This window comes from Aphis gossypii, chromosome 2 (genome assembly GCF_020184175.1).
Source record: "Aphis gossypii isolate Hap1 chromosome 2, ASM2018417v2, whole genome shotgun sequence".
Classification (NCBI taxonomy): domain Eukaryota; kingdom Metazoa; phylum Arthropoda; class Insecta; order Hemiptera; family Aphididae; genus Aphis; species Aphis gossypii.
The window spans coordinates 27,558,814-27,583,752 of record NC_065531.1 but is presented as its reverse complement, the minus strand read 5'-3'; the positions used below and the strand labels follow the sequence as shown (position 1 = coordinate 27,583,752).

At 28.5% G+C, this 24,939-nt stretch overlaps 3 protein-coding genes across 4 annotated transcripts; 2 read left to right on the top strand and 1 right to left on the bottom strand.

The window, feature by feature from the left end:
- The first annotated feature begins 3,000 nt into the window (after positions 1–3,000).
- LOC114131646 (leucine-rich repeat-containing protein 58) lies at positions 3,001–12,396 on the top strand. Of its 2 annotated transcripts, none has more exons than XM_027996925.2 (5): positions 3,001–3,193; positions 3,325–3,992; positions 6,901–7,117; positions 9,344–9,533; positions 11,701–12,396. In XM_027996925.2, the coding sequence occupies exons 2-5, from the start codon at positions 3,481–3,483 to the stop codon at positions 11,868–11,870; spliced, it is 1,089 nt and encodes a 362-aa protein (XP_027852726.1). In that variant the 5' UTR covers positions 3,001–3,193; positions 3,325–3,480; the 3' UTR covers positions 11,871–12,396. The 2 variants fall into 2 exon arrangements, with proteins under 2 accessions (XP_027852726.1, XP_027852718.1); XM_027996917.2 differs by having other exon boundaries at positions 3,001–3,197.
- A 2,163-nt stretch (positions 12,397–14,559) lies between these two features.
- LOC114131661 (actin-related protein 2/3 complex subunit 4) lies at positions 14,560–17,750 on the bottom strand. Its single transcript, XM_027996952.2, has 2 exons — positions 17,435–17,750; positions 14,560–15,511 (listed from the first exon to the last, which is right to left on the bottom strand). The coding sequence occupies exon 2, from the start codon at positions 15,500–15,502 to the stop codon at positions 14,996–14,998; it is 507 nt and encodes a 168-aa protein (XP_027852753.1). The 5' UTR covers positions 15,503–15,511; positions 17,435–17,750; the 3' UTR covers positions 14,560–14,995.
- A 180-nt stretch (positions 17,751–17,930) lies between these two features.
- On the top strand, positions 17,931–21,610 carry LOC114131657 (malignant T-cell-amplified sequence 1 homolog). Its single transcript, XM_027996938.2, has 6 exons — positions 17,931–18,125; positions 19,890–20,042; positions 20,106–20,206; positions 20,994–21,127; positions 21,276–21,343; positions 21,411–21,610. Exons 1-6 carry the CDS (start codon positions 18,115–18,117, stop codon positions 21,490–21,492), a joined length of 549 nt encoding a protein of 182 aa, XP_027852739.1. The 5' UTR covers positions 17,931–18,114; the 3' UTR covers positions 21,493–21,610.
- Positions 21,611–24,939: the final 3,329 nt, after the last annotated feature.

Genomic DNA, 24,939 nt, shown 5'->3' with positions numbered 1-24,939 from the left:
ACTCGATTATTGCAGCACTGCGGCTCCTCTATTCCTCTGTGTAGGTACTATATTATGACGTGTATGCAATGCTTCAGTCCACTGCAGTGCTATATGAAGATGACCAATATACATTATTGAATGTAAATGCAAAAGACGTGATTTCGGTATAAAACTTATGTTCATAAAATATGTAGCCCAGTATCTATATGCCACATATTCTGAAATCCGAATCGCTGAATCTATAGCAGTAGATCCCCAATGTTTTGTGCCATTTTTTACAAATAAATATTTAATTACTAATTAACTCTAAATAAAAAAAAACACTAAATATTAAATACTCTTAATTTTGTTATTAAAACAGTAATCGGTAACAAAATTACAATAAATTGGGTTTAAATAAAAAGTATTTCGAAAATTGTGACAACTCTGGATCTTTTGTCTGCTCTACAGATAAACACTTTATATTTGGTATTAGTGTAGGTATTAGGTACTGAGCATCGTCATGCAGAGTTGATTATTATTAATTTGTATAACAAAAGTTAATTTCTATTTCAAACTTTCCAATTTTTTTAATTAATTAAAATATTAAATATATAATCTTTCGACCTCATCATCCATATAATATATATTATATACACATAAAATATATATGTATTGTATTTACTACGATAAAGAATAAGAGATCTGACGATAAGCAAATTAGCTTTAAATGTTGGCACCCATATTAAAAAACTAAAATAAGTGTTGATATTCAACATATTTAATAAATTCCATTAAAATAAGTTCGAAATTTTGTACAAGTAAAACAAAATGTGTTGTTCCCTGTTGAAGTATAGATTATTAAAAAATGAAAATAAAACCACCAGCGTTCAATACAATTGGAAAGTGCTTCAACAATGATTAACACATTTTTTGAATACTTATATATTATATATTTTAAAAGTGACTGTTGTCTGTTATAATTTTTCTGTAAACTATAAGAGGTAACCAAAAATTAGGTATCTACTTATACAGTTATATGGTGTAATCTCAATCAATGTACGTTATAATAATATGTAGGTACTCTCGACGAAACAAGACTCACTTACACCGAGTTGTCAGTTATTTGAAAATATACTTTTAAAACACGAACTTAATGCGTGGCGCACCTAATGGCTAATACTATAGATACTCGGATCCTAAAATTGTAATGTAGTAGGTAGGTATTGTATATTTGTATGAGTATAATATAATATGGTACAATAATAATAATAATTGTTGAACAAATTAGAAATAAAAGTATAAAAAAAACAATGTGAAAGTGTAATTTCATTCTGATAGATTATAATTATTATACCTATAATAACAATATTACATTATTATTATTATTATATTATGAGTTAATACTTATTTCTTATTACTTATTACATATTATTCATATGTATCAAAACTGTATGTGAATATTATAATTTATAATATTATGTAGATAAATAATACAAATTATAATAACTCGTACTTATAATAGGACATGATACCCATAACGGAGAAGAGAGTTATTGGATCACGGGTACAGGGGACCGCCGGGCCCGGCTATTTTAGCAACCCATTGAAATGAATTTTTAAAATTTGAAATATTTATACATTTATTTCTAATATTTTAATTTCCAGATTAACCATTAATTCCTCATCTATAAATTATCGTGTATGCGACACCCTTTTGTAATAGCTTGTATTGCTTGTAAATATTAAATAAATGATTAGATTTACAGGTACCTATAGCCTCTAGATTCAATTTGATAAGTAGGTATATATTGTGCATTACATTGAGTGTTATAGGTACTCCGAGTCACCGAATAATTTAAATAATATTATAACGAAATATATGACATTATTCTCAAAATTCTTTTTAATAATAAGGGTACCTACCTATTGGAAATAAAAATCAAATAATAACACAATAGGTTATTATTCTCGACTTTAATTATAGGTAATTTATGACGGTAAGTTTATATTGTTAAAAGTTGTATACACGGCCCGTTAAAACATCTAGTACAGGGGCTTAAATTTTAATTTGGGGCTTGGCGTATCTGTACCTAATGCTCTATTGTTTTTGACTTTAAAGTAGCTATATAGCATTACGGTACTTCAGCGCCTACTTCAGTAGTTAGATATTATATAGTAATGACGTGCAGGGGACATAATATACAGATCGGTACAGTTAACAAAATCTAAGGATAATGACGTTATTGCCGGCGAAGACGAATACTGCAATATATAGCGATATCTCGCGCGTAACACACGACAGGTACCTCGAAAGCACAGTAAGTTCTTATATAATATTTTATTAATTGAATATTATTATGTTTGTACAGCCTATACATCGCCTATCTGTAAACAGTATTCGGCATCATGCACTACGCGTCTACGTGTATACCTACATCGCATAGGTAATAGTGCGTTATAGTACCACACTACCACACACGAAACGGTGACGCGGCCGCGTGCGATTAGATTACCGCGCGCGTGTAATGCGGCATAATATGTATATTATTATAATAAATTCATATTACCTATGTATATTATTATTTTATATAGGTATACCAAACTACCAACTATACAAACCGTATAATATATCATACAAATCGTTCTCGCGCGTGTATTATAATATAGTTGCGCCTATGTACCTATCGTACAAACAAAGCGCATGAATTATTACTTATACAATAATATTGGTGTTATTACTAATCGTTATAACCAAACCGGCGGCGGCGCGGCCTAATAATAGTAATAATAACGACGGGTATACCTGTGCACAACAGTGGCGCATACGACTATACTGCAAAGTCGACGATTTGTTTGATTTAATTTTTATCACACTACATTATTGGTAGGTAATATTGTGTGTTGTGCGCGTATCACGGCAGTGTTAAACCTATAGATCAGCAGCTGCTAATGCCTATACCGGCCCCTCCCGCGCCGCCGATCGCGTTCGAAACACGGCGGCTTATCGGCGCGATATCGAGTGTTCGGTACACACTCCGTTTTCATATAACTGCTTCCCGCGCCATCGGAAAACTTTTATTTTCCCGTCTGCCGTACAGTCGAGCGAATCGCGCGCGCGCACCGCCGTACTCACCTACGCACAACAGCCGCGCGGTAGGTTTAACGCAGTCACGGTCAACCGCGTCACACGGATATTCAACCGTATACCTAATATTATACTTAATTCTATGTAGGTAGGTGCACCCCCCCCCGGTGTTTGCACGCCGCCTTTTTTTTCTTTTAGATTTATCGTATTTTTTTTTTACTTATCGTTTTTTTTTTTTTTTTTTTGTCTGCTCTGTTCCGTTCTGGTTTTGTCAGCGCAAGACACGCCGCAGCAGTATTGGTGGTGAACTCGTATAACATCGCAGCGGCGGCCGATCACACGCAACACTTGTGTGTCGAATAATATATTATTAATTATACCCACGTACGACCGTACAGCCATCGTCGTCCTCATTACTCGCGACCGTCATCATGTTTAACGGGTATTACGGGTCGACGTCGGAGAGCAGCGACAGCGACGCGCCGATCGACGACGGGTCGTCCGTCAAGACGATGGACCTCAACTACCTGTTGCTGGACGGCGACACCATCCAAAAGCATTTGGTGGACATGTGCGAGCGCAGCCGGCCGGACGGCATCGACACGATGCTGCTCAACCACAACGCCATGCTGTCCCTGCCGCCGGCCATCAACCGGTTCCAGCACCTCCGCGTGCTCGACATCAGCAACAACCGGTTGACGCACGTGCCCGACTTCGTGGCGCGGTTGCCGCTCACCACGCTGGTCGCCAAGAACAATCTGATCGACGACGACGGGTTCCCCAAGGAGTTCGGCTGTGCCGTCCACCTCAAGGTGCTCAACATCAGCGGCAATCGGTTGTCGCACTTTCCCCAGCAGTTGCTGTCCGTCACCACGCTCGAGTACCTGTACATGGGCAGCAACAATCTGGTCGAGATACCCAAAGACATCAACAAACTTATCAGGTGCTTGACTCTACGCCTATATAATTATAATAATATAATATGTGATAGTTATATAAGTGTGTAATGCATATTATAATTATTTTGTATTATCAGAACTGAAGTTTTCGGGTTTCGCTGTCATTTATTATGTTTTTATCTTCTGTGTTTATTGGTCACGTGTTGGTCGTGGTACTCAAAATTTCTGATAAAAATCGAATTGCGTATCTAAAATTGCCCGAGAAATGCGATCGTACGTGCAGCAAATAATGATGATATTTGGGCGCGTGCGCGTGGCAATAGTCCTTCGAAGGAACTTTATTGTACGGCTAAAATCGAATAAATATTATTAATATATTGTTATTTGTAGGTATTTATTTTGGTTTGCGTTTTTTTTTTTTTTTGGTTTTTAACAGCATCGGTTCGGTACCACATTCCGAGAATAATTTCCGCAGTTTGATACGCGTCTTCATAATAGCTATACTTATCTGCGACGTTTTGAAGTCAACAGTTATAAAGTATCTATTCACCTATTATAGTAGGAGGATTAGAACGCGAGACGTTTATAGATGAGAAGTTATAGTGTATATAATAAAGGTCTAATTCTATTATATAAGCATTTTAAATCGCTTGTTAGTACGTTATTAGTATAGTTACCTATGTAAGGGTCAATGTAAATATCTAACCATAACGTCAACGAAACCAGAGACAAACATTTCCATGTCACTGACCTTGGCCTTTTGTCGGATCAAAGTTCTTTAGTTGTTATTCTCGCATGATTATAGTCCTAATCGACAAATAGGTACATTAAATGCTGTAAATAATAATATTATTAATAATAATATTTTGTTAGTACAACAATATAATTATCATTATAATGATCTTTTGATTTTCGAATACCTACTTATAAGTACTTATAGTTATAAACTTATAAATTATGTTTTGAACTGAATTTAATTATCAAGTCATCAACATTATGAAACAGCTGAAATATTCATAATTGTTTTAATTTCAGTAAGGAAGGAAAATTAAAGTGTGGTTGAGGTGAACGTTTATATAGTGAATCTTATTGGTACCAACTACCAGTAACACTGTAGAAGAATAAAAAAAAGACCAAACCGTTAGCGTTGGCTATTAAATAATGAGTGGTATTATTTATTAGAATACAAATATAACACACTGATTTGATTAGCTGACGTAAGTAAAATAAATGTAACAACTCATAAATTTGTGTTTATAAATATTTTATATTATTAAATATTATATTATTTGTGTGATAAAAAAAAAAAAATAAGAAAATAATATCCAAAATAAATGGCAGGTATCGTTCTAAAGTATTCTTTAGACTTTAGAGGGTTGGGAGATGATGGTTAGGTTGAGGAGCACTTAATCAATTATGGAATACATATTAAATTGGATCCATATCATAATTTATCGGATATAATATAATATTTCTTCATAATTGTCCATTGAAAGTGTGTAAAGAAATTATCTGAGTTTTAATCAATAATTTTAAAAAGTCAGTGTTGTTATCAAAAGTGAAAAGCAGTTATTTTTTATTTCTTATCCTAACCTACCACAAATACTAGAAATTAAAAGTAGACATTTATTTTCGAATTATGTGTAATTTCGAAATATCGTAACCGAATTATAAATAAAAAAAATATATTGTCAACAATATCGTTTATATCACTGACTAACAAGATTAATAGGTATTAATCTGATAATTGTTTTATTTACATATATATAGTACTTATTATACTTAGTATATAACTTTCATTTTGCAAGTCGTGAACCGAGGAGGACAATTTTTCGCATTGCGTTTTCCCGGGCGTTTATTAACAATTACAACAATTTATAAAGGGGCCACAATGACATACAATGGATCTGGTCTAAAGGGCTTCATCTCCTTAATTTTTGGTTTTCAACCTGTAATAAAACATATTCTATACTAGATATTTGGATGAAAAATTTGTTGAATTATTAATGAAATAATATATTGTCAATATTATTGTTTATATTATTGTCTAACAAGATTAACTTTAATCTAAATAATTATAATTTATATTATTATATTATAAATATGTATATCAAGTACCTGTTATAAATGATAGCTTAAAAATTTATAATTTGGTATTGTACCTATTTTTGTAAGTTTATATTACTATTGTTATTGTATTATGTATTAATATTACAAAATAATTTTTAAAACTAATACACATACATATATACAAGGGCGTAATCAGGGGGACACTGCCACTCCCTGTTCACAGCTGACAAATATATTAAATTTAAGTGCAATTTTAAACTAAGAAAGGAATGGACGCGAATGTTTAACAAACTTAAAAGTAATTTGTTTTTCTCTTGTTTGTTATGGAAATAACCCTGCCAGTCTAGAACATCGTCCAGAAGTCGTCTAGAGATAGTTTTTCTTTTACTTGTATTTAAAATTGGTGTGAATCAAGAGCCATTTTTAAGTACAGGAACTTTAAACTAGCGTCTAATCGACCGGTTGTCATGTCTGAGTCAACCGTTAACGTTTAAGCACGGCAACATTTTGATTATAATTTTCCTGTTATGTTTTACCTTTTAGGTGGTCGTACAAGTGTTCCGCTGTTTTGGCAGATTTGTCTTATGGGGGATGAGAAAATATAGTCGGTTAATTAAATGTATAATATACCTGTAAGAATTGCTTACATCAATACTCAAAAATTTAATACGTGATAACTGATAGAATAAACAATTTTAAATTTTCATTTTTATATGATTAAAATAATTTAGACATACCTACATTTAGAATATTATAAATTATAATTGAATGATTAACTAATCCTGTTTAATTGTGATTTGTAATATGTATAGCTAGTCACTATAGTCTATAAGTACTTATATAGTTATATATATCTAATAAGTTCATAATATTTTATTATAGGTTGAAGTTCTTATGTTTGGGCGGAAATCATTTGTCAGATGTACCTGTGACTTTGGGTATGTTGGATAATTTGAAAGCTCTAAATTTGAGCGATAACTCACTGGAGAGTTTGCCGCCGGCCATTGCCAATCTCAAACACCTAAAATCGTTGATGTTACACAAAAACAGACTTCGTACACTACCTATAGAAATCATATCATTGAAGTGCCTCACAGAGGTAAATACCATCAAAACATATTTGGTTTATCCATATTAATTTATGTTTAAAATATATTCTTGGCCTTCTTTGGCCTTTTATCTATTAATGTGGGCTGCCGAGCAATGTCACGGTCTTCACTCTTCTTCGTTATAATTGATTGAGTGAGTACTCAAATCCTATAACTTATAAGGAATGAATTAGATACTCGGTGTATAATTATTATAAATATTAAGTTAAGAAATACGTTTTATATTGGGTACTTATGGACTATGGTTTTAAAATAATCAAATTTATAACAACAAATTAGTGACTTCTTAAGAGGACGTCGAACCCGCGTGTGATGTCTCTGTCTTACATACGTACCACATAACAAATATTCATTTGCCAATTTCAATAGTGTGCTATTAGTTTTGATATTAGAGTGAATAGACGTATTATAAAATTTAAAGATAAGTTTATTATCAGGATCCTATGTAACCTTTTATTGATATTATTATTTTTAAATTAGTTATGATCGTTTTAAAATTTATAGTTTCAAAAAGGTCATAACTTACTTAAAAATAATATCATTAAAAGGCTACGTGGGGGACCTAGATAATAATCTTACCTTTAAATTGTATAATAGATCAATTTACTCTAATGGAAAAACTAACAGCACACTATTGAAACTGATGAACAAAAATGTTCCATGTTGTATTTGTGTAAGACTAAGACAACGTATGCGGGTACCTACGACATCCTCTTAAGTGATAGATAAAGCAGCTAAATTGTTTAATTCGAATAAATTTGTAGATGTTTATAATGTATTTCATTTAGGCCTTATTTTGTAGAACCTCCTAAGAATAAAGGTAGAAGAAGGTTATTGATCTATACGATGATGAAATATTGAAAAGTTAATGCTAGGTTTTGGTATTACTATGACAATAATTAAATACTTATATTGTAACGAAAAATATGTAAGAAGAGGTAGATATTAAAAAAAATATAAGTGGAAAGTATTAAAATTTTTATCGAAAGATGTTAGAATATTAGATGAATTAAAATGTTATGAAATCGAATAAAAGTCTTTTTGGGGGGACATTTAGAAATACCAATGATACAATCATGGGCGCCCATTGGATGGGGGCAAGATAGGGCTCTTGCTCCTCTGGACAAAAAATATTAAAAACTTGTAGCTCAATAAATATTACCATATTATTATTATTATCTTTATTGTATTACATTTGAGATTTATTTTATTTTGACCCCCCTCCCCTTAAAATGTTACCTATGAGCGTCGATAGATGCAATGTTGGAAAGTGTCAAAGATAATAAAAGAAAGTTATAATATGTTTAGAGAATATAAAATATTGTGTTGTTTATATGGTTTTAAAATTTAAATCAAGTTTTCGTTTATTCTATTATGATATTATGATTTACATATTCAACGAAATGTTTGAATTGATTGATTATTATATTATGCCTTGGCGAATAGCTAGATGTTAGTTTGTTAATTATTTTAATAGAAAAATGAGTATGAAGAGCAAAAAAAAAATGTAAAAAAAGTGGTGAAGTGCAAAGGTATAGTAACTATTTTTTACTGAAAATTCAAATTCAAAAAAAAAAAAAATGACAATTCACTATTTTTTTTATAATCATTTAAAGTTCAAATGTTGACAAAATGGGATACTTAAAAAAAAAAAAATAGTTTTTTGTTGTTATACAAAAATTTTCGTGGGGATTTAAAATTGTTACTTAAACTATCATAATTTATAATATTTTTCTATACACAAAGAAATTTTCAAAATATTTCAAACTTTTAATTATTTTCTATTATTTATACCAATTATGGACCTACTCGTGCTATTTTGCGCTAAATTAGAATAAATTCAAATGTAAAATTAGGTATATAAATAAATATGATATAAATATTATGAACCGTTATTGTTATAAATTTATAATAATTATTGTATAATAATAAAATAAATTAAATTAAACATACTCAATGACAATCAGTTCAGTTGTACCTATTATTTTTTTTTTTAATTTGACATAATTTTTAATACAAATTATATAATTTATATTAAATAGGTTATAACTTTATAGGTATAAATTATAATAGGTTCTATATTATTATAGGTATGTATTTTATACATCTATTTATTTTAACAATATGATTTGTAAGAAGATAAATAGTACTTTAGTAAAATCACCTAATGTTTATGTTAAATTATATCACCTTAATAAATTGTGCTTAATTTATAGTTAAGCTTGAGAGACAATCCATTGGTTGTGAGATTCGTAAGTGATATGACGCATAATCCACCATCATTACTCGAACTGTCTGCCAGATCAGTGAAAATTAACAATGTTCAATATGGAGAACGCGATTTGCCTTACAATTTAATAGAATACTTATCAAGTGCACATCATTGTGTCAACCCCAAATGTAAAGGTTAGTATTGATTAATATTAATATTTTAGATTATCCAATTGTATAATTATCACGAATAATATTTTGAAGTGTTTTATGAACCGCTTATTTTATGTAGTTATCAATAATATGATCACGAATGAGAAAGGGCTATATAATATCTTAATACTAACTATTGTCTAATATTAAAATATCTACCCATTAAACCTAAGTTACACACACTGACGGGAAAAATGTTTGCAATACAGCGTACCTTTTCGAGGAACACTGAATAAATAAGTTCAATGTTCAGGCAATCGTCTCATGTCTGGTGTATTGTGTATGAAGTAATTTATTGAGTAAACTAAAAGGCGGTGGTTTTAATGCGTAGGTACCGTCATTAGTTTGATTTTCATTTCTTTCCGGACAGATAACTGTCTTGGGAAAGAGATCACCATGCAACCTTTAAATCAGGCATAACAGTACACTACGAGTTCCCAAATATTAATTCTGCAAACAGGTGATTGAACTATGTTTGCAAGCTAATTCGGTCATAATGACATAATGTGCCATTGAAAAAAAATAGGCGTTTTAGCTTTGACATGGTCCGTAACAGTTGCAAGTACAGAGTACACACAATTTAAAATGTACTGTGACACTAAATTTGTTCATCTCAACTTAATTTTTTTATAATTTTCCCGATTACAGGATAGGTTTTTTATTCCTCTTGTACTATAAGAGACTAAGAGAGTATTGTTAAAGAGCTATTATAAAATAGTAGGAGGTTTATCATTTTTAGAAAGAATACTCTAAGAACTGTAATTAATGAGGTAATAAAGGTATTTATAATTGATTTAAAATCATTTTTAAAGGAGGTTAAAATTAAGGTGGATCGTGGCTTTGATTTAATATTGTCTAAGAATATAATAGATGGGTACGTCACGTAGGTATGCTAGTATAAGTTTAGTGTATTGGTAATGTGTTGGATTTTTATGGTGAACTATCTAGTTCTTTTATAATGTTGTTAATTGTTATCATTACTTATACAATTAATATTGTTATTATTATTTAATTGGTATCAGATGAACATTTTGCGTTTTTGTTGGAAACTAATTTGGAGATAGCGGTGCCATATTCCCGCACATGAAAGTTGGTAAGTATGAGTTCAGTAGAGCCAAACAAGTAAAGTACCTAGGTTCAATAGTAACAGAAAAAAATGAAACTGACAAAGAAGTTGCGGCAAGAATTGTATCAGGAAATAAGTGCTTTTATGGACTCTCAAAAATACTAGGATCACGATCCTTGTAGTTAGAAATGAAAAAGCAGTTATATACAACCTTAATACGCCCAGTTGTCACTTAGGGGATGGAGACCTGGACATTAAGAAAGAATTATGAAAGAAAACTTATGATCTTTGAAAGGAAAATTCTAAGGAAAATTTTTGGACTAACGAAAGACAGAGAAACGGGTGAGTGGAGAATAAGAAAAAATAATGAATTGGAAAGTCTATTTAAAAAAGAAAATATAGTAAATACAATAAGAAACCAAAGACTTCAGTGGGCCGGACGCGCTAGACGAAGCCAGAACAACATAATAAGGATGACTATGGATGAGAACCCAGTCGGTAAAAGACCACTAAGGAGACCCCGATTAAGGTGGGAAGGTATGATAAAAAAAGACGTGTTGGCACTGAATGGTGGACCGGATTGGAAAGCACGAGCTTTGAATAAAGAAAGCTGGAGAATTTTATATGTGACAGCATGGTCTTAATGGCCTATTAACCCAGAAGAAGAAGACTAGTTTGGAGATTATAGTAGATAGGTAGGGTATTATTTGCACTTTTCATTTGGCGGGGTGCAGTAACGGATTTTTAAAATATATTTTAGTCATGCAATTTCACAAAATGCGTTTGGTATGCACAGCAATTATTATAGCATAAGTTACCTATTACAGATAATTTATTAAATTAAAATTAAACTCCTCCTATGAATAATCTATACCTAATCTATACCTGTGTCAGTGTGTGTGGTAATTTTTTAGAGATAATTTTCCCAGTAATTTACTCAAATGCACCTAACTAAAATCTTTTAAAAATGTTTTTTTTTTATATCTATATATAATAAGTAATTATTATAGTCTTGAATTGTTCTCAGATTATTTTATTAAATTTATCAGAATTGTAATTTAATGTTTTTATTTACTTTGGCAGGTGTATTTTTTGACGACAGAGTTGAACACATTAAGTTTGTGGATTTTTGTGGCAAATACCGTATTCCACTGTTACAGTACCTATGTTCATCAAAATGTGTAGTCAACCACAGAAATATACTTGGAGATAGCACTGACAGCAATATGATGAGAAAAGTTTTACTCGGATAAATTCATAAATAATTTTTAAAACAAATAGGTACCTTCTACATATTCTATTTGATGTACATGCGAATACCGATATTTAAACATACAACTATACAAGCCCCAACTATGGCTATTTAAGACCAAGGATTAAATTCTTCAATACAGATAGAGTATACAAAAAAAAACTATAAACCTATACATATGTAATTTATTTTTGATACATTTAAAAATTGATGAAAATAATTAAAAATAAACAATACTTTTATAAATAATCATCAACTTAAAAATGACAAATGTTATGTCAATCTTAAATTTTGATAATATTTTATAGATTAAAAAATATTTTTTCCTTTACTTGGGATTTTTTACATATGTAAATGGAAGTCATCCTATTAAATTCATTTAATGAGATTCATGTTAAATAAATAAACCATTGTTTTATTTTTGTTTAATAATTGTATATTTTTGTAAGACATGTAATGTGAAAGTGTACTGAATGGAATATTGACTGATATAAGTTGTTTGGCAAATAAAAATAATTCCAGTTTAATTATGAAATTATAATTTTATACTCAGTGGTATGGTAAACTTGAAATTTTTCAGAGGCAAGTATAATACTGCCATATTTTTAACTACTTGTCATAATAAATACAAAAGATACTAAATTGTTAACAATTGATTATACATACGTCATCCACATCCTTTTAAAAAAATTCCAAATTACCCTCTTGGCCCTTGCCAAATCACTATGATATTTAACATAACTCTAGGCATATTTTTTATTGTCATGTTCAAATGAAGTGTTCTCAAATATACATTATAATATGTAGATAAGAATTCAATGCAAAATGTTAGCTTATCGCCCTATCTGTTTAAACAGATATTAAAGCCATTTTCATTCGACAGAGTATTTTAAAATAAGAACAAATAAAAAACTGATTAATACATCTATTATTAAGTATTAAACAGGTACACTTGTCACTTATTGCTCTTTTAATAAGTACATAATACCGCTCAGTAGACATACTTCACTGTAGAGTAGAATAAAATGTACCTCTTATTACAATAAAAACATAAAATTACATCATTCTAAGCCGATAACTATATGAAAAGAGTTCACTAAGAAATTATGTATTATCTATATTGTCATAAACCATATTTGCACATGACTGAATATGATATTATACATGTTTCATATTATTTAAAATAAGATAGTAAGTACCTATACATTTAATATTAATTAGACCTTTTTATTTATATAATTTTAATTAAGAAAATGCATTTTTGTTACCTGCTTACATTTTCTATAAAATATTGTAAATTCATATATTGAATCTAATATTAAATCAACATGTGATAGGAATATGATAGTTAATTCTAATTAAGTACCATTAATTATCATATTAGTAGGTGTTTAATTAAACATCAATGCTTCTACTATTTAATAAATTTATGCCTATTGATATGTTTAAGTGAGTACATTTTTAAATCTTTTAAAATAAAAAAGAATGTAATACATATTGCATATTTTATCATACTTTTATAAGAAAAAAAATATTTTTTCAAATTTATTTTACGATTTTTCACGTTTCTTCTATGGTACATCATGTTGATGTTATTATATTATCTGGGTTGCAAAAATTAAATACCCACTCATTAATATTATTTCATGAATTATGATTAAATAATTATCATCATTAATAACATTAGTTTTTTTAGACAAGTTATGACTTTTTTATTTTAATAAATTCTTTGTAAATTGTAAGTGAAATTATTTCATGATATGGGTACCTACTATTTGATTTAAGCCATAAAATATTTTAAACCTTGTGTGAAATAAACAATTAGGTTATGGTTTTGTTGAATAATCATTACTCTCTCCAATTTTTTACCCAGTTATGACTACTTAATTAGGCGTATAAAATTATCACACATATTGAAAATTGTAATACATATTAAAGACTGAAAATGTGATTAAGTTTGGTCAGAATTTAAAAACTTAAATAAGTTATTCAAAATGATACTTATAAACAGTATATATAATATAACATTTTTATAATGATAATTAACTGTAATTCATTAATTATTTAATAATAATACTTAACAGAAATTTTTTATATCTCAAATGTGTTTTAAGTTGAATGGATAAGCACAGGTACAATTAAGGTTATTCTTGATTTCTTTCAAAATAATCATATTATATTCTTTTAGTACTTTAATTGTAAAATTTTATTTGGATAACTATAAATGAATTAAATTTGAAATTATTGGATTTTTTATTGATTTATTTTAATATTTTATAAATGTTATTGAATCTTTAACTCTTAGTCAATTTTATCATACCTTAAGCCAAATATAATATGAATTTAAGTGGGGAAAAATTATTTTTAACAAATTAATCTAATTAAATTAATAATTAAAGTTTAAATAATAAACTTACAAACACATTAATAAATAGAACTCAATATGAAGTATTTGATTTCAGTGGATAAAAATTAATCATAATAAATTATTGTTTGTGAATATACTTGTACTTTTTATAAATTATTCTGTAATTTCGTCATTCTCAAATTTAAATTATAATAGCCATGGCTTGAAATTATATTATATAACTGATATGTCTTTATCTTAATCTTTTTTTATGTTACATATTATGCCAAGTAGCGCTTATTTTGTGATATAGACAATTGCAAAGGACTTACATAAAATAATGTACTATATAAACCGTTGATGCTATATTATTCATGGATTCACGTACAATGTATTTAAATAGATAGTATGTTATGTTTGGCTAAGATAAGTATAAAAGTAAAATAATGGTAGTCAGTATTCACACCATAACAATATGTTAGTTCAAATTATTCCTGTAACTGAACTTAGTAATAATAAATAAATATAATAATAATAAAAAATAAATAGAACATATAAAAAGACTATTTAAATGTATGTATCATTACTTAATAGTATTTTTTCTTTTCTGTTAAGTGTTTTAACTATTAACCATATATGAAATTGATTTTTATATACTTTATATTTTAATCTTATAATAACTTTAAATAAACTTGCATTTAAACATTTTACAATATAAAAAAAATGATTACAGTAGAAAATAAAAAATAATGCACACTGGATAGTTAAACATTTTTCTTTTAAAAATGTTTGAGAAACTCTTCTGAACATATTCTTGCTCTTGCATTTATTGCCAACTTCATTTCACTGATCTCTTTGTCAATTTCTTCCATAAATCGAATGATGAAATCAATAAGTTTATTCCTATACATTTGTTCCACATGCATGTTAGTGATTAGGAATGTTATGTCATATCCAGCAATTGGTTTCCTTCTTAGAATGAAAAAATTTTCTGCTCGTTTCATCATGAACCGTGTGAATTTATCACACAATAATCGCTCAATTTCATCACATTGTTTAATTGCAATGCTCACCCGTATTGAATTTATAGAGCTTTCAATAAAAACACGTTCTCGTTCATTGCGACTGATTAACATTGGAGTCAATATTAATTCCCTGTTGGTTTGCATTTCTATTTCTGGTTTGCTATGACGTTCAACTACTTGCGAGTAAAACTGGGTAATACATATGGCAGCATCTAACGAATGCTTTACAACTGAAAGATAAGGCTTGAGTGTTGTAGTCATTGTTGAAATCTATAAAATATCAAAAATAAAAATATATTAAAGAATAAAAATAAAAAGTTTAAATAGGTAGATAATGACGATAATAAATTTATTTAAATTGTATATTATATAACACATACATAGGTACTAATGTTACTTTATAATATAAAACATAGGTACTAAAAAATGAAATGTATATGGCAAATATTTTTAAGACCATAAGCAGAACTTGATAAAGTTATTATTTTTTTTTCATAAGCTTTATTATTATTATTACTTAATTATTTGAAATAATAATGTGCTGCACTTAAACAAATACATCTATGATTGAAATCTTAAGATATTAATGTAGTGTAGATACAATTATAAAAATCACTAACCAGATTATATTCAAGTTCAAAATGTTCAGATTTAAATGTCTTAAAGATTTTAACATTCCATAAAACAATTTAAATTTAACTATAAATTAATATATTTTATAATTTTTATTAAAAAAGTATAAAGTGATATAAAAATATAAAATAATACAAGTGTCCATATTCATAACAACTACAATGCAAGCTCAGAACATCTCAGTGGGGCACTCAAAATATGGACTGGTTAAGTATTTGGTCAAAATTTAGTTTTGTTATAATAATGAAAAATTAGTACAAACATTATTATTAGTATAAAATATAATTGGATTAAATCATTAAACTGTAGCTGTGATCAAATATTAGAAATCTAAAACTTGATAGGTCAAAATTTAGCCAATCTGGCACTAGTAAAGTGCAAGTTTGAGGGAGGAGGGTACTAATTTTATATTTTGTGATGGCTAGACCCCAAGCATTAAGTTAGGTATAACATAAAATATATGTAAGATAAGTTTTGTAAAAAAAATTATAATATAATCCTTGTGGAAGTTGTATTGATGGATGCTTCCTTTCTCTTACGTTTTCAAGTCTAGTATACTAATTGTTAACTTATTTACTTATTGTATTATTTATATAAACACATTGTAAATGTCAAACATGGATAATTAAAAAAATACAAACTAAAATTATTAAACTGTTTACAATTTTAATTTTCTACCAGTGGCGTTTATACAAATTATTTTCATTATTGGCCAATTTATCACTAGTCAAACATAGCACGACTAACACAGCCATAACTTAACATTGTTTGGGGAGCTGAGTGGTTATAATTGTGACGTATACAATACAAATAAAAATTGCACAATTTAATTTTTTTATAATTATTATGTAAAATTTAATTTTAAATACTTTTTTAAAAAATATCGACAGTTTCATACATATATATACATATACCTATATTTTAATGTTATCTTACTATGAATTTAACAAGTCATCAAAGCAAGTTCTGACAATCTAACATTTCTATGTTGAAAAACGGTTTTAATCAACCGGGTTAATTAATCATGGAATCATGGTGAAAAACTGTAAACAGTGTAGATATACATACAAGCTCTAGCTTAGAGGGCCTCCCCCCTATATACATTACTGTTTTCTACTAACTTTATTAATACTGAGTACCTACTTTACAATTACATTTTTGTAATGCATTATTATTTTGTTAAGTATCAGCATTGATACAGCAAAAATATTTTTAAAAATAATAAAAAATAATAGAAAGTGTTTTTAGAGTTAGAGCTTCAGATATGAAAATCAATAGGTACTAAGTGAATATAGATGGTTAGGTTATGGTACCCATTAACCAACAGTGTATCTGTATAAAATATATATTCTTCTAATTATTAATCGGTAGTTGAAAGAAATTGGGAATGTAATTTATCTTGTAGTTATAATTAGTAATAATTTAAATAAAATTATGAACTTTTGTTAGTCAAAAGTAACCGACTAATATTACTGGAAAATGATTTAGGTTTATAATGATGGGTATGTAATGTTTATAAAATATCTAAAAACTAGAAGAGTTAAGTTAGAGTTCACTTACTTTTGCTTATAAATTATATTAAACTTGTAAATACACGTGTATATTTTTGTCAAATGTGTTGAAGAAAAAATGACAAAAAAATCCTTATAGGGTATTGTAGGTAGTTGGCAAGTTAAACATTGAAAAAATATTGAATACTTTTAAACAGACTATCGTAATTGTTTAGGTAAAATGGTTAATTATTGCTAAATTTAAAATTATAAAAAATTAATATTTAATACATAAGAAATAGAACACTGAATTTTTGAATTTATTAATCTTTACTCAAAACCTACTTAATACTTATTATTTTATAGCCGACCCCGACTGACTGATAAGTTTTGACAGTATTCGTGTGATCAAATAATGATAGCGACGCCCTCGTAAATATTGGTAAGAGATGTTAGACAGTGGTTGTGGTACTTACATATAATCATTATCAATGTTATTATTCATCGAGATAAGAATTAAGAATACGGTTCAATAATCAAATGTGTAGTTTTATCACCACAGCGGCACAGCGCACGGAGTCAGGAGTGATAAATATGTTATATGATTAACAGTCGACACGATATAATTATTCGATTTTTATAAAATAAGTTTTATAAGTATAATAAGTTTTAGATTATTTTGATTGTTGTTGTCTATACACGTACATTTTTTATTATAAGAAGAAGTAAAACGATCATTAACTATATAAAATGTTTAAGAAGTAAGTATAACCATTTTAAATTGTTTTGATAAATGTAATAATTAATAAAATAAATTCATGAATAGGTTGTTTTTAATTTATAGAAAAGAAAAAACTTTTTTTACCCAGTGTTTTATTTAAATATACCTTTATAGATTGTATGTACTTATATAGTATTATAGTACAAATATCAGAAGAAAGGTTTTAAAAATATATTTTTCTTTTTATAACTAGTTGTAATATAAAATTAATTAATATTATTTAATTTTTTCTCAATTTCTAAATAAATAGTCTTATTAATGATGAGAAGATACTTTCAGTTATTGTGATGAAATTAAATATTTGTATAATGTATTTTTTATACTATTATGTTTATATTATATCATTAATAATTTTTAATTTATGTTTAAAAAAAACCTTACTTAATAGAAATATAAAAATAATAATTCCATATGTGTTAGTGATGGTAGGAAAATTAATGTAAAAAAAGTCTTTGAAAAGCATTTTTAGCTTTGCGTAAGATTTAAAATTAAAATATTTTATAGATATTAAAAAGTTTTACTAAGTATAGTTATTGGTTATCATGTTTTAGCTATTGTTATTCTTTTTCTTCTTTTGACCTGTATACTCTAAGAGTTTTTGCCCCCATTCCTACACTTTGCCACCTAACTTCATCTTGTACTACTTCTCTCCAATTCTCATTTCCAAAGGTTTTTTAGTCTTTTTTCATCATGTTGATCTATCTTTTTCTAGGTCTTTCTCTAGGTATTTTCCCTTGTGGTTTCCATTCCAATGCAACTCTAACTACTGCTTTCTCCCCTCTTTTCATTATATGACCTAACCATTGTATCTGTTGGCCCTTAATAAAGCTTGTTACTGGTACTAGTTCTAATAAATCATACAACACTTTATTACTTAAATATCGATTAATATTTATTATATAATATATTATATTTGTTACTATTTTATCTCCTCTGCCAGTTCCTATAGTTTCATCAATGATAGGTCCACATATTTTCCTCCAGACTGTTCTTGAAAGTCCTCAAGTTTCTCTCTGTATGTTTGGACGTCGTGCAGGCTTCACAGCCATATGTGAGAGTCGATCTTATAATAGCCATATACAGTCTTTGTTTTACTTTTGTTTTTATAGACATCATTTTAGATGTTAAGAATTGTGTCAGTGCGTAATAAGCTTACTATCATTAGTTCATTAAATTGTATTACAATTAATATTAATTTAAATAAATAAATATAAAATAACAATTTAATATAATATGTACATATTAGGTATTTGGATTAAAAAAAAAAAATTATATATTACCTTTTAAATAAGTGTCAGTGATGCAACTACGAGGGTGCTAGTTAAGCACTCCCATTGTAGTGTTCCATGTCATAATTTCAAATATCTATAGTTTAAACAATGTAATTTTATTTTTAAGAATTCGTTATTATTATTTTTTCTTATTTTGCATTCTGATTATATTAATATTGTATATTGTATCGAAATTATTATTAATAGTGTCATTGAGTCATTTTAAAATATAAGAATAGATAAAATATTTTCATAATTATTATTAAAACTTAAACATTTTTTTTTTAAATATGTGCATAATACATTTAGTTCTGTTAGCATTTTTATTGTCAGATTACTGCTTACAGATTTATAAACTTGGTGTTCACATAATTATTAACATTTTTTGTTTAAGTATCATTTTAATATTTATTTAAGTTCTACCCTATTTAACCTATCTGTTTAACATATGGTATAATATTATAATTTTTCAGATTTGATGATAAAGATAGTGTGATAGGTATTCAACAGTTAAAATCATCTGTCCAAAAAGGTATTAGAACGAAAATTATTGATCAATATCCAACACTTGAGGAGTACATAGATACAATATTACCTAAGAAAGATGCATTAAGAATTGTTAAATGGTAAGTCATAAAATACACTTGACAGTATATATTTTTAATTAATATGAAACTATTTTTGTGTAGCCAAGATCATATTGAAATAATCGTGAATTCAGCCGGCGACTGTTTATTTTTCCGGCATAGAAATGGCCCTTGGCTACCTACACTGAAGCTTCTTCATAAATGTTAGTATAATATTTTATAGCTTCTAAAATTGTTTACAATACTTTATACTTATATTGTAATTTATGAGATTTTACATAATGCTACAAATTCTGATACTCAATATTCAATAGAATATAATATGACCTAGGCTTACACATTCCAATACATAATAGAAAAGGAAAAATATAACAATGATAAAATTAATGAGGTAGTTTTGGTTTTTACAGCATTCATAAAACATATTTAGGGACGTTTAGGTACTGATTAATATATGTAAGTATAAGGAGTTAATGAAATTCACTAGATGCAAGCAGCTATACAGTAGTTTTAACCAAATAAATGCACTAATACATAATCGAGGCATGGGTAGTATGGGATTTAATCTGAAGAGTGGGGAAAGGACCTATATAAGAGAGTCCAAGATAGTCCTTTTCAGACATGATTTAACAAAGTTAGAGTATTTTCAGAATATTCTATATCTGGAATCATATTTTTTGGACTTAAAAATATTTTCAATTATAAAAACACTTGAAAATATTTTGAGTCAAGAATTATTTCATACCCCAAGTTAAATCATTATGTATAGATGCTTGGTAGTCTGTGATAGTCCGTGGACCACTACAATAATGTAATAGAAGTTATTTATAAATTACTTAAATCTAAAAAAAAATTATTTATAATATTTGACTTATTATTTTATTTTAATTAACTAAAATATAGTATTAGATATTCATTGGGTACTAAGAAATATTATTTATTATTTCATGATTATAATTTAATTAAATGTGTGTTGTGTTTTATTTCTAGATCCATTCTTTCTTCCTAAAGAACAAGTAGACTTAGGTGCCATTAAATTTGTTATGAGCGGTGCCAACATTATGTGTCCTGGTTTGACATCTCCTGGAGCAAAAATTGAGCCTGTTCCACAAAATACAATTGTAGTATCCTTTAAATTGCATATTTTTAAGTTAAATTTAATACTGATGTTTTAACTAACTAAAATTCATAATAGTTATAATTATTTTTTATTATTTAAATATTCTCTTGTATAAATTTTACTAGTATTTTCTTTAACTATAAATTATTTAGGCTGTAATGGCAGAAGGCAAACAACATGCTTTGGCCATTGGAATAACTAGTCTTTCTACGGATGATATGTAATTTTATAATTAACACATTTTACTGTGGTAATTTTATAAAAATATTTTTTGTTATTTATTTCAGATTAAAAGTGAATAAAGGAGTTGGTATTGAAAACTGTCACTATTTGAATGATGGTCTTTGGCAAATGAAAGCTGTGAAGTAATACAGATATGCATAGTAAACATATTGTATCAAACTATGTACGAATTATTTTGATGTTTAAGTCGTATGTTTAATAAAATACTCTCAACATTAAAATTGTATGATAATAATTGTTAAGATATCAGGTTTTTGTTTTTACATGGTCATATTATCTCAATTACTCTTTAATTTAACCTATTTAAATATATAATTTATCTAATATTGATTAGTTAAGGTTAACATTATACGGATAATGTTGATATTTTATGTTTATAAACGAAAAATTACACATTAGCCAAAACAGATGACTAATGTCGACGTATCCTAATGTTAATACCTACTATCCATTATAGTATATATATTTATAAGTAACATATACTTTTTCCAGCGAGAGAACACACCGCGTGCCGACCATAATTGGGTTTTCTGTGCATCCCCAAACGTCATCCTGCCATAGGGAAACCGCTTTCGATAGCAGGGAGGTACAGGAGGATGCGCAGAATCGGCGCGTTCTCTCGCTGGACAGACTATAAATAAATTAATACAATGTGCATACTGCATACATAATATTTTAACGACATTACACACTCATAGATAGGAATATGTACAATCATGTTGGCCTGGTGTAATTAATTGTGTACTTGTAGGGTCTCAAGTTTGAATTCCATATTATGTATTTTTATTAGGTACTTAACTTTTGATACATCATCTTCCGTGACAAACCTTTAGGCTGTGGCTGTTTCAATGTTACAAATTAATTTGTTTTCAAGAAATGTCAAGAAGTAAAATAAGCAATTACTTAAACAATTCCGGGAGGGGGGGGGAATTACAAGAATTAATAATTCACCAGATTGAATCTGTGCCGGGACAAATCCCAATGTTTCAAGTTACACATTTTGAAAACATTTCTTGTGGCCGTTTTCATAAGCACTCATCGATTTGTATTGTTAGTACGTATATTTTGTGTACACAACTATCAGATCTCATAAATAAAAAAGCCAAAAAATATAATACATCCATCATCTTAGATATTCAATGAAAAAATTTGTATATAACAATTATTTTTCTATTATTATTATTTAATAAAAGGCTTTAGCCTTTAAATCCGATGTTACCAAGCAATTGGAGGGTATATAGTGTATACTCACGTAAAGAAACCTTTAAAAGGTTAATCAAAGACGTGAAATAAAATATTAGTTACTTTCAAAAAAATATTTTTGTCTTTATTTTGGATCATTTAGTTTAGTAATTTGATGGAAAAATTATCATTTCTTTAATGATAATCAACCATCATAATATTATCAACATCAAACAAAAATTTAAATGGTAGCGCCGAGATGTCGTAGACCCTTTTAATGTGTTCAATAAAATATGGTTTAGCCCTTGGTAGTACCTATATAATAAACATAATCTATTATATACTAACAATATTAATTAAATTATAACATAATTATATGACATTATAATGATAATAACATGTGCACTTGAAGCTCGTCATCGTAAAACTATTTTGTTGAAAGTATATTTGTTCATTATAGAGTTATTGCGATTAATGGTTAAAGTATAATATTATATTAAAATATAAATTTAAAAATACCACCTGAAAGTTGAAAACGGGTACAATGTACGAATCAAAATACTTGAAATCTTCGTTAAATTATTATAATAGATACTATTGGGTAAATAATAATGAAAAAGTTTGAAAAAATAAACGGTATCGCGGAATCCTCATGTCAGCTGATTAGAATTGATGAACGTTATTGATTTCCAATAATAATATAAACGACGCTGAGGTCCGTTACATTAGCACCACCATATTCAAAAATCAAAAAAAAATAAATAAATAAATATACCAACGATTGTTATTCCATTTGTACACATTTGTAATCCTAATATAAACATTTTGTCCGGGAGATTTTCTACGGTGTCGGAGACGATATTCCGATCGAATTGATTCACATTCATAAATTATTCGAGACGTTTACGCATTAAGTCTGCACAGCAAACTAAAAACTAAATAAAATGGATTCTGTAGATGTGTCGACCGAACAAAGTCCAAGAACATTAATCGAAGATCTGCTAAATGAAATTATAGAAACTGCCATTGAAACAGCACATAAAGAAAAGATCGCTATCGAGGAAAATACAGCAACCGATGAAGACACTTTGATCGTAGAAGACACCACAATCGTAGAAGAGACTGTGATCGATAAAGAGACCGAAATCGATAGCGTTGTCGAAGCAGTAGTTGAAGGATTTATTCTATCGGTGTGTCAATCGTCGCCTGGCGGCGGAGACGCGCCGGAAGGTTCGCTGGCGCCAACCCTCGTGGTCTTTGATATTATCGATACCGAGACGACGTCTACTGAAGCCTTCGACGAGAACGGGCCAAAAGGCGATTGCGCTGCAAAAGCTGTGACGGACAAAGTTTCATAACCGGCCAAGGGTTGTATGAGTTGTCGGAGACTAGTTATTCTCCTCGCGGGGCGTAACATCTGCACAAAAAAATGCGCTTCTTGGCCCGCCACACCGCGGCCAGACGTCTTAGCCGTTTGCGGGGGACTAGTTCTTGTGCGGCCGGTATCACTGCTACATCCAACCATCCAATCAGATCGCCAAATGTATTTCTGACTTCGGCACCCTTGGCCGGTTGTGAGACTTGTCACAGCTTTTGCAATGCAGTCGCCTTTTGGCCCTTCTTCGCCGACGCGCGGCTTCAGTAGATGTCGTCTCGGTTAGGTTAGGTTAGGTGATAAATGTATTAAAACCAGAAATCATCTTTTTTTCGTAAATACCAAATAGGTAGTTACTAGTCACTAGGTAGTATTGGTAGTAATTAGCCTCATATGTCTGATAACAGGTAAGTATCAATCCAGTGTTTAAATTCAGGGGAGAGGGCTGAGCCTCTTTAAAAAAATATTTATGTGTAGCCTTTCTAATTATATTCTAATCAATAAGTGGTTTAAATATTTGCAAACTCATTTTTTTTTACACTTATGCGTTCCTTTTATAATTTTTTTCTCATTTCAAATACTGATTAGGTATCACCGATATTTAAGGAATGTATTAATAACTTACACATTACATTACTAGCTGTACTATTATCATCTACAATACAACTATTAATTACCCATAGTTTTATCTTAAATTTATTTTAATTTTATCTTATTTAATTAATAGATATTATAAATAAGTACTAAACTACATATTTTAATTTGTCAAATAATAAATGTCATTATACAATACAATTGAGGTTGTTTATATAAAATATAAAAATTAGTTATCGTTATAAATTTATATTTTATGATACACTACCATATAGAGGTTTTTGGAAAAAAAATTGTGTTACCTACCTTACTAAATACTTTTAGAAAAATGATTGAATGATAGTTACTAACCTGTAGTAATAGGTGTAGTAATAAGTAACTATAAATAAGCATATTTGTAATATAGGCCAGTGAGGCAAATG